Source organism: Populus nigra, chromosome 9, assembly GCF_951802175.1.
Source record: "Populus nigra chromosome 9, ddPopNigr1.1, whole genome shotgun sequence".
NCBI classification, from domain to species: Eukaryota; Viridiplantae; Streptophyta; class Magnoliopsida; order Malpighiales; family Salicaceae; genus Populus; species Populus nigra.
The window spans coordinates 6,735,043-6,745,610 of record NC_084860.1 but is presented as its reverse complement, the minus strand read 5'-3'; the positions used below and the strand labels follow the sequence as shown (position 1 = coordinate 6,745,610).

General features: G+C 32.3%; 1 protein-coding gene across 1 annotated transcript; it reads right to left on the bottom strand.

Moving 5' to 3' along the window:
- Positions 1-3,090: 3,090 nt before the first annotated feature.
- Positions 3,091-9,032, bottom strand: LOC133703969 (subtilisin-like protease SBT5.6). The gene is made up of 9 exons (XM_062128721.1): positions 8,779-9,032; positions 8,488-8,680; positions 8,208-8,396; positions 7,811-7,922; positions 5,443-6,004; positions 5,245-5,339; positions 4,181-4,538; positions 3,799-4,012; positions 3,091-3,717 (listed from the first exon to the last, which is right to left on the bottom strand). The coding sequence occupies exons 1-9, from the start codon at positions 8,842-8,844 to the stop codon at positions 3,179-3,181; spliced, it is 2,328 nt and encodes a 775-aa protein (XP_061984705.1). The 5' UTR covers positions 8,845-9,032; the 3' UTR covers positions 3,091-3,178.
- Between the last annotated feature and the right edge of the window lie 1,536 nt (positions 9,033-10,568).

Here is a 10,568-nt window from a genome sequence, read left to right as displayed (position 1 = left end):
TGTCTATAAAAATAACATGTAATCATATTTTTGAATTTTTTATTCTTTTATTTTCCATTATAATTCTCTCGATATATATCAAATGTATATTCAGTCAAAAAAATTCACTGTAATCTATCGATAAATTTTGTTTTTGTTGATATATCAATTTGTATTTGCTATTTTTTTTTGTAATGTTTCTCCCATCGTAATATCTTAGGAAATTAGAAATGAAAAGATAGCATTGCCTCTGTTTCCTTGTTTTGAGGGAAAAAATGTGAAGAAAATTAAGATACTTTACTTTGTTTTGGATACTAAAATTGGAAATAAAAAAGAAAAGAAAATTAAATAAATCTTTGATTTTTCTTTTCGACACAAACAAGTTAACATCAGAATTGAGAAAAAATTCAAAGGAAATAAAAAAAAATTGACAGAATTTTTCTTATAATATCCACTAAAAAGAGTTTTTGTTTATTTTCCATCAAATTATAGAAATAAAGAAAACTTCAGTTCCATCACTTTTCTTAAACCAAACCAAAAAAAAAATAAAATTAATTTTCCTTTATATATATATATATATATATATATATATATATATAGTTTTCCGTTGCAATATAAATTGTAATAAGTACTTAGAAATAAATAGCAGCATTAATAAAAATAAGAACTTGCATCTACATTTCCGGGAACGCTCTCCAGGAGCAAATCAATACAATTAATTGTGGATGAAAGCAAAGGCCTAAGCATTAATTCCATGGAATAATATTCTAACAACCCTAAAATTTACATTCAAAACAAAAGTAAGTACATAATAATTCATTTAAGATTTGGGTATTTTTTTTCATGTAATCAATAAAAAATCCAATAAAATTTCCTTTGTATTTTTAGATATTAAATTATCAACTTTTCTTTCATACTTTTCAATTATTAAATTTTTTATTCGTCCTATTATCCATGACTTTCTCGTCTCATTACATCATCATTTCTCAATAATCAAAATCACACATGTTTAAATAATTCAATATAACATAACACATTTACATAGATACAATTTAATGAATTATTCTACAAATTATAACTAAAGTACATTACACAATTCAAAGATTTACAAATATGGACCATAAACAAAATTATAATTGAAATAAGTATATAATTAAAGAAGAAACTCATAATTAAAATTATACTACAAAACAAAATCTTGATAAATTATTGACACGTTAAATTCTGAAATTTATATTACATAACAAAATAATAAGTTCATTCATTACAAAATGATACTCAACAAAATATAAGAAAAACTAATCTATTGTTCAGTCCGATACGAGGATGTACCTGAAAATTGATTTAATACAAAAATTCAAATAGATAGATGAAATAAAATATTAATAAATTCTTTCTTACTTACTTTCTTTTTTTTTGCTCATAAGATCATGAAATTAATTCGTTGGTCAAGTATTATATTTCAATTAAATTTCCAAAAAATTCTTAATTCTTGAACATTAATAAAAAAATATAATTCTTCTTATTGCCCATTAACCCGAACATTAATTCTATTAATAGGTAATTAATTTCTCGCTTGTCCATTCAATAGACGCTAATTATATCAACTTGAAAAATTAGTTTAACAATTCACCCATTCGCCAGGTTCCTAATCTCATTAACTAGAGAATTAATTCTGTATCATGTCCATTCGCCAGGGTACTAATTCTATTAGTCTAGGAATTAGTTCATCGCATCACATATTTTATTTCCTCAAGTAAACAATATAACAATTTCTAAGTTATTATCCACAATTAACCAAATAAAAATACAAATTGATCAATAATAAATTCAGGCACTACATAATTACCTGATAACTGAGCTCGAGTTGAAGTTCTCTACTGCGATGTTGGCTTGATAGCCTCTCCTAGATTGACAAGTATATCACATCATTTCTTTTCACATCTATAATAAATATACATGTACTCTTTCTCACTCAAACGCCTTAATTAATCAAGTTTGTTCATTCATATCAAAATTTAACTTATCATTATTCCACTTTTCGTATAGACACAATCAATAAATAAAATCCTTCTAATTATCTTTTCATTTGCCAAGAAAATTAGATTTAAAGAGAAACATAAAAATTTCCTTCTTCCTTTTGTAAATTTTCTTCTTATTCTTCAAATTCCCACATTGTAACGCAATTCATTTTATCATTCAAATCAATATATATATATATATAATTTTATTTGTTTATGGCCAAAATTTAAACTAAAAGAAAACATAAAAATTTCATGTTTTATTCACTCTTTAACATTAATTTCATCTCTTTTCTATATAATATCATCATCTTATCAAAATTCTTAATTTTTTTTATTATAATTGTTTTTTTTGCCAAAAATCCCTTCTTCAAGAACACCTAATTTTTTTTTTCAATTGCCATAATTTTTTACTTTCTCTATTCACTTCAATAACCTTAATACAATTTCACAATCAATTGAAATTTTCTCTAAAATTTATCAAGAACTCTAAGTTTTAATTTTACAAAGTTCAATCAATTTAAAATATAAATTATTCATGAATCTTATTTAAAAGTGTTAAGGCACCTTACCAAGCTATAAGGAAAGCTTTAACACTTTTAAATTGAGGAATTTTTGTTAGCTTTGATTTCTCCTATCTCTTGATCGAATGCTTCTCCTTCTTTTTTGGAAAATCAAATTTGTTTTGTTTTTTTGTTTTTTTCGTTTCCTTCCCCGTGCGTGCACACAATCTTTTTACAAATTCCTTCTATGTCCTTTAATAGTAACTTTTATAATTTTTCAGTAAAATTTCTTGAATCCTAATATTGTTTATATCAAATTTTACCCGAATTATTTTGAATTTTACTAAGTTACACGCTGATACTTTTAGTTCCATACAATTCACTTTTAAAAATTTTATTCACATTTTTATGTTTATTTATTTATTTAGTATTACTATTTTTTTTATTTTAACACCTTTACAAAACATTTTATTTTAAATTCTCAAATCTATCATTATTCTTATAATTTAATGTATCACTTTCCTCTATTTTTTATAATCTTAACTTTTATTATTATTAATGATATTACTAGGGGGTTTACAAATATATTTAAAATTGAAATCTTTCTCTATCTTTTATAATGCGCAAATTAAGAAAGAACTGAAGAAAAATAGAAACGAGGGAGGAGACAGTGCCCTATGCTAAAGATACTGCCATAGGGCTTCTTACATAATGGTGACCATCAGACCAAGTGTACCAGCCAAAGGCATACTCACCCTTGTTGTGACCATTTGACATGGAATCTTCCCTAGCTTTTATTGTTATGATGAAGCTTTTCTTCTGCCCTACATGATTAAAAAACAAAACACTCGGCGACGCTTTAACAGCGAATCCCGAAGGTGGCCTGGCACTAAAGAAGTAGACACTACTGCTAGCACCAACGTTAGTGACAGTCCTTGTAATGTTTAGAGTGCCATTGAGCTTAGGAAGTGACACTGATGGATAGTTGAAGTTGTATATTGACGGTGATACTGCTGGGCACTTGAATTTGGGGTAAACGTTTTTGACTCCATAGCTGCAAAGATAGAGCAGGTAATCCGTATAAGATGCATCATATACTAGACCAGGATCTGCTGCCTTTGCTGGACGGAAGTGCCCTGAACCAAATTGGAATGGAGTCGCGGCATTGCCAGATTGATCGGCTATGGGCTGATCCATGTTGTTCTTCATCCAGGCTGCATATGAAACAATGGAGCATTAAGTATAATTAGTACTGACATACAGAATTATGATACCGAAGAAGGATCGATGTTTACCGGTTGTCATGAGGGCAGATCTTATAGCAGCACTGCTCCATTCAGGGTGTATTGCTCTGAGAAGTGCTGCTGCTGCAGCTACATGAGGACAAGCCATAGAAGTTCCAGAAATAATGTTATACCTAACCAATCGCTTGTCTTCATACAACTTTGATGGGGCTGTTGCTCCACTCCATGCGGCCAATATGTTTACTCCCGGAGCTGTTATGTCCGGCTGACAAAAAAGTTTCCGTTATTGTCTTCGAAGACAATTAGCTATACTAGCAGATTCAGACATACTAAGTTTCCTCTGAGGAATTATTCTATTGGCCAACACATATTTCTTTGGTAAGAAGTGGATATCAGAGAAAAGGAGAATAAGAAAAATAAGCAAATTAATCACCTTGAGAATGGAAGGATGAATCACATTTGGACCTCTACTGGTAAACGAAGCCATGACTGGTGCTGGTCTATACTGTAAAATTGTCCTTGCTAGCCCAATTCTAGCCATTGGATTCTTGGTGGAGCGGATGTAGTTGAGAATTTTCAGGGCATCATTGTAGCCTACTGAAGTTGCTGGAAGAACATGCGCATCCACAATTACATCATTCCCATTTGCTTGGCTATTTCCTAAGATGAAACCAAAACCTCCGGCCCTTTTCACCTCCATTCCTTTGGCAACTCTCATTCCAGATCCTCTCATGCACAGTACTATTTTTCCTTTGACCTTTCTAGGTGAAAGAGAATTGGGAAGGCATTGGCTGCATTAACATATTAAAAAGTATTGATTACATAATGTTACAGAGAATTGTTTTGGAAGTTTTACTCCAAAATTTTCGAAAGCAGATGATTGCCAAAGAAGCTGTTGGGTTCCGTTCCTAAAATATTTAATAATAACTAAAAAAAATACACAATCAAGAGAAGAGAAAGAGGAAAACTGGTGAAAGTTACAGGAAGATGAACCCCAATATTCATGGAAATTTACAAACGGACACTTAATAGTATACAACGCTACAATATATTGTCAGTGAATAATAAAGCAGGTAAAATGCACGCATCAGGGATATAAAAGTACTGTATATACCTACAAAATAATAAGAGGGGATCACTACCAATTAGCAATATATGTTCTACAAATGACAATATGTTTCTATTATGACCTTTTCTTCGTTTTTTGAAATTAGGCGTTAATGTCTTGCATTGAATTCTAGGATGTGAATGCATGCTCTGGAGTTAAAAAATATAGAACATAACTACAAAAAGACAATATAGGGCTGCCGAGTAGCAGCATATTTTCAACAAATGATGGTATATCCCTATTATGGTGAGTTTTCCGTCAAATTCCCTCGTTATCCATGAAATCACTACACCAGCCTGCTAACAATCATTTTCCTTCACAATATAGCATGAGTGATGATATAATATAAACCAAGACGTCTCCGTAAATTGTTTTGAGAGGAGAGAAACCTTGTTACGTTCTTGGGGACATTGGAGGCAACTGCGTCTGCTGCAAACACTAATGGGCAATCTTTGTCCAGCTTGTAAGGAGTAACAGTTTGTCCCTAAGATCAAAATATGAATTTACGAATAAATTAATTAATGATCCAAGTAAACCGGATATAAACAACCATAATTATCAAACAAATTCTTTTTTTTTTTTTTTACCTCAATTTTCATCCCATTTCCTAGCACAAGGGGTCCAAAAAATGCACGGTCCACGCCGCTAGCACCTACTGTGATAACCCAAGGACTTGGATTTGACAATGTAGATGGGGCAGGGCCTTCATTCCCTGCAGCACAGGCCACCACAATGTTTTTTTTCAAAGCATGGAATGCACCAATAGCAATACCATCTTCTTTGAGAGGAGTGGGTTCTCGGGTGCCAATGGAGATGCTCATAACATGGACTCCATCACCAATGGCATCATCAATAGCTGCAAGCATATCTTCCTCGAAACATGTGTTGCCATCAGCCTTTTCTTGGTTCGGGATCGCCCAACAAACCTTGTATATTGCCAGGTGAGCTAACGGAGCCCCACCCGTGGCAGTTCCACGAGCGAAGCCGCCCAAAGCTGCAGCATTTTTGACCCGGCTTCCAACAGCGGTGGATGCTGTATGAGTCCCATGGCCGTCCTTGTCTCGTGGTGACCTGGAGTCCTCTGTCCTATTCAGTGGTCCATAGTAGTTTTCAAAACCCTTGATGTAGTATCGAGCTCCAATAATTTTCCTGCAAAACGCCCAAGTTTGTATCATAGAGTTTTAAGGACAGAATCTAATTTGGGTTGCTTTGGTATGACTAGTTTGTTAAAGAATTTCAGTTAGAGAGAATCATGAAGTTGTTTAACATGTTCATTATCTTACTAACTTAAGACCATGATTATGATTAGTTTCATTGCCAGATAATTCAGCAAAAATCACAGTCAACTTATAAAATTCAATCTGTGAAGTTTAAATGTGTTGGTTTTTAGAAGAAGCATTCCCTGTTTTCATCTTACAAGGAAGTCGAAATAGAGGAAATCCTTTCTTCATTAATGGGGCACCATATTTGTGATCGGCCCTCAGTCTCATGCTCTAAATTTCCCATGTAAAAAGCTCAAGTATTGCCATATCCTCCTGTCAAGCCATTATTTTAAATCAAAAGACAAATTTTCATTGCTTTCAGATTAATGTTCCTCAAAAAAAGCTCTGTAAGCCTCGCAACCAATGGTTAGGACAAATGAGACTGGTGCTGGCTCATGCATGCATAGATGTATTTATCATCCAAGAAGTTAGATTTTTTTTTTCGTTGAAGGAGATCGTTATTAATTATAATACAAAGATACGAGTTTTAACTTCCAGAAACTAATCAAATACAGATGAAAACTGAGGGCTAAAATCAAACAAAAGTAGACAAAAAATAATTGCATTGGGCAACGGCGGGATACGGAGAGCTCACATGTTGGGAATTGTAAGAAGCCAAAAAAAGGAACCGTAGATCTGATTTCTTTCTTTGTTTAAGTGGAACAGACAAACTAGGATCACTCCTTAACAGAGACAGCCATTAAATAAAATTCTTAGAAATACATCTATGGTGTGTAGGGCTGGCCCATTTAGAAGCTGGCAATGAAAATACCTTGTTTGGTTCTTAGGAAAAGTTGAGAATCTATCCATTGACAATAATATAATTACAGGCATGGTATCCTCTTGTTAATTACAAGTACGTACTTGTTGAATTGTTGGCATACTACAGTTAATTTTGAAAAATCTACAATCAAGAGTTCATAGAAATCTGGCCAAGTACTGTTTTTAAGATTAAGGTATTTTATGTGTAACACATTTATCAAATTATGCATTTGTATTTATAATTTTCTTCAAGTTAGTACCATTAATTAATTGGGAGTGTTTTGTATTTTTGTAATTTAATTTTGCAGGACTTGTTAGACTTCTTCTGTGAATAATATTCCACCACAAATAAGCATCTGTGAATATATATCTCCATTGATTCCAACTAGTTATTGACCAATCAAATATGATGCTTTATTATCTTTTCTCCTTGTCCTATTAAAATCCTTCTTGGTGCTGAGTTTCAGTAGCTAGCTTTTGGAATTCTGTGTCAGTCAAACTATGATAATTTATACATGTAGCCATCATTTGAAACATGCTCAAACACTTTTTATGCATGGAAATATGTGGCAATGGTGACATGACTATAGAGAAGAAGAGAGGAGAGCGGAGTCTAACTAGGGATATTGCATTGGGACACGATAACATCAGCAGTACTTTCATGATACAATCATCATCATGCTTAACCAAATGCCATGAACAAAGACAAAAAAGGCACCTTAAGAGCAATCATGCCCCTCATAGAAATCAAGGGCATAAAAGTTAAACCAGGGTCACAGCTCACACATGGACATGTTTCACATCATAACCAGCTGTTAAACTTATTCGCGTTCATTTCTTAAATTCTTCGAAACAGCATAAATAATCAAGCATGCCGATAGAGTTGAAGGGACAAGGGACTAGCACTGAGTAAAGGTATCAGAAGACTCACTTGTTACAGTGGGATGAGTTAAAATCAGGTCCGTTTTGGCAGATTCCCTTCCATGATTTTGGGATGGGTCCCATCCCTTCATCCCTGAAGCTTTGTGATTCTGGCCACACACCTGATTGGTAATATTATCACAAACCATTCTGACATTATCACATTGAATCATATTTCTCAGAACCAATCAGTTATCATTATATGGATATATGCATGATAACTAAACCACAAAATAATGAAAGGAGGAATCACATGACCGAAGAATTATCATTATATGGATATATGCATGATGACTAAAGTACAAAATAATGAAGGAGGAATCACATGAGCGAAGAGTTATCGACAACTAGAAATCTACTAGAGAACAATATATGAAGTTGTCTTTATTGGCCAGAATTATTGTTACCACTATCTAAGAGCCCAACTATGACTTGTTTTCCATATCCTGCTCTCTTTAGTAGGTCTCTGCCCCCGCCGAAGCCATGATTTACGTTATGTCCCTCTTCTTCCAAGCCTGCAAATCTCCATGATCTTGTTGTTTGCACTGAGTACTTTCTTGGGTTGCTTTTAAAGACTGACACCACCTCTTTCAACTCTGCAATGTATAATTTAAGCTACCGATATTCAGAAGGATGAACATATATATACATGGCAAGCGAAATCATAAGATGATTTCTTATATATACCTGATAGCTTGGACGCTTCATCTGGGTTTAGCAATGCCGCGAAGCCATTGATGCTGTGCTTATAGCTGTAAAGAAGAGAGGCTGTAGCTTCTTCTTCAGTTTGTTTCACTCCATACAAATATGACTGATGAAATTCTTCTATTTCATGCAATGCTTTGTCTCCTTTATGCTCTCCAAAGTACACTATGTAGACCTGTTATATTGCCATAAAAGCATACGATTTAACAAAACTTCTATTTCTTAAGTAAAAAATAAAACATGAACATGAACAGATCATAAGAGAAAAGAAACCTGCTTCTCCTCGCATGAGGCTAAGAGAGGAAGAAGAAACAGAAAGAGGATGGAGAGGTTCTTCATTCTAGGTGACGTTTCTAGTATAGTATGAGATTTGGAAGATTGACTAACCTAAATTTAAATGAGATACTAAGGATTCTTTCCAAATCAAAGGTTCCCCTGTTTTATAGAAGAGAGCAGGGAATGATGTGACACAAATATGTCTACTATTTTTGCTAGCATTTTATATGGTAATGAATCCACTAATTCAAGCCTTCCTTGAAAGGAGGTCACAAATAGGCATCCATGACCATTAAAAGAAAAGGGAACTAGTATCTTCAGGTAATTATAACTCAGTCCTTGTTGTTTACCAAACCTAATTAGTTAGTCCTCATATTCATATAAATTATATATTTAATATTTATGTTTTTAAATCCATTTATAACTCAATACTTTAATCAATTTCACTTTTTTTTTCAAGTAGTTCTTTTATTTTTCTTAAATAAAAAAAAGCATAAAATTGAGGAATTTATGTTAGATCCCATGCTTTATTGCAAAGGATTGTTTAATATTTTTATTTAAATTAGCAGTCTCAGCAACTATAGTTATGTTCAACTTCAAGATTCTCATCTATGAAACTCATGTCCCCATTTTCCCCTTTACTTATACGTGGGGGTGGGGGATTCTCATTTTACTTCATCATCTATGAAACTCATGTCCCCTTTTTCCACTTTACTTGTATGTTACAGAATTTTACTTTATCTCTATGAGAAAATTAGCAAATGGCAAGATTTTTCAACGGAATATCCATCGGTAAATTTAAATAAATTAAAATCTGATAGTTATCCCTTCCCCATTTCTACTTCTTCTTTTTCTTTATAAAAAAATAGTAGCCCTCCCCCATTTTCTCACAAATCTAGCCACCACCTTTACAAATTCCGCTGCCCAAAATTACTTACATCTATTAAAAGCGTTAGCATCCCTCTCCTCGTTCAATTTCATGTGTTGCTTCTCTGCACCAAGTAGGAAAATTTACCAATTTTTTGATAACTCGTTTATATTTGAAGTGTTTTATAGCTTTTTCCAAAAGAATATGTGTTAATATATGGTTTTTGTGTTAGGGTTTGTTTGAGATTTGAGAGAAATTGATTTTATTTGTCATTTGATGAAATTAAGTTTGATTTTGAAACTTAGATGTTTTATAATTAAAAAAATAATTAGTACCAATTACAGTTTATCAATTTTATTATCAAGTTGGAAATTTAAGGAAATTTAGGGAAACTAATTTTCTATGGAATTCATAATAATCAAAAGGTATTGATTGAACAAATAATGGATAATTAGTTTGGTGTCGATTATTTGTCAATAATTTTATTGTTTAGTTCATATTTTGACACAAAATTGAGTTTGTGTAGAAATGATAATTAGCTATTGGATCGTTCTTGGACGTATCGAGATTCTTTTAAAGGGTTGTATAGGTTAGATTATCTTAAAGGAGTTGAGGATTTTATTAATTTTGTATTTTATAAGCCAACTAATATTAGTTAAGGTGAAATTAGATTACTATATGTGAAGCGAAGGAATAAAAAGTTTCACCATAAAGATGTTGTGACAATGCATCTACTTAAAAAAAGAGTTTGTTAAGAAATACTTATGTTATTTTGTACACGGAGAACCCTATTTTCTTTACATAACCATGTTAGAAAGCATAGTTGACTAAGCTTCTAGTTCTAACAACATACATAAGTTTACCGATGATAATAGTAATCCTTATTGGAGTTTTGTGATGGATGCAATGAGAATGAGTT

Bases quoted from the DNA above. Each gene is read 5' to 3' on its own strand.
- LOC133703969 (XM_062128721.1), bottom strand. From the start codon at position 8,844: ATGAAGAACCTCTCCATCCTCTTTCTGTTTCTTCTTCCTCTCTTAGCC. The intron at 4,539-5,244 runs GTTTCTCTCCTC...ATGTTAATGCAG, and splicing joins GTCCCCAAGAACGTAACAAG to CCAATGCCTTCCCAATTCTC. The intron at 3,718-3,798 runs GTAAACATCGAT...TTTCATATGCAG, and splicing joins ATCTGCCCTCATGACAACCG to CCTGGATGAAGAACAACATG.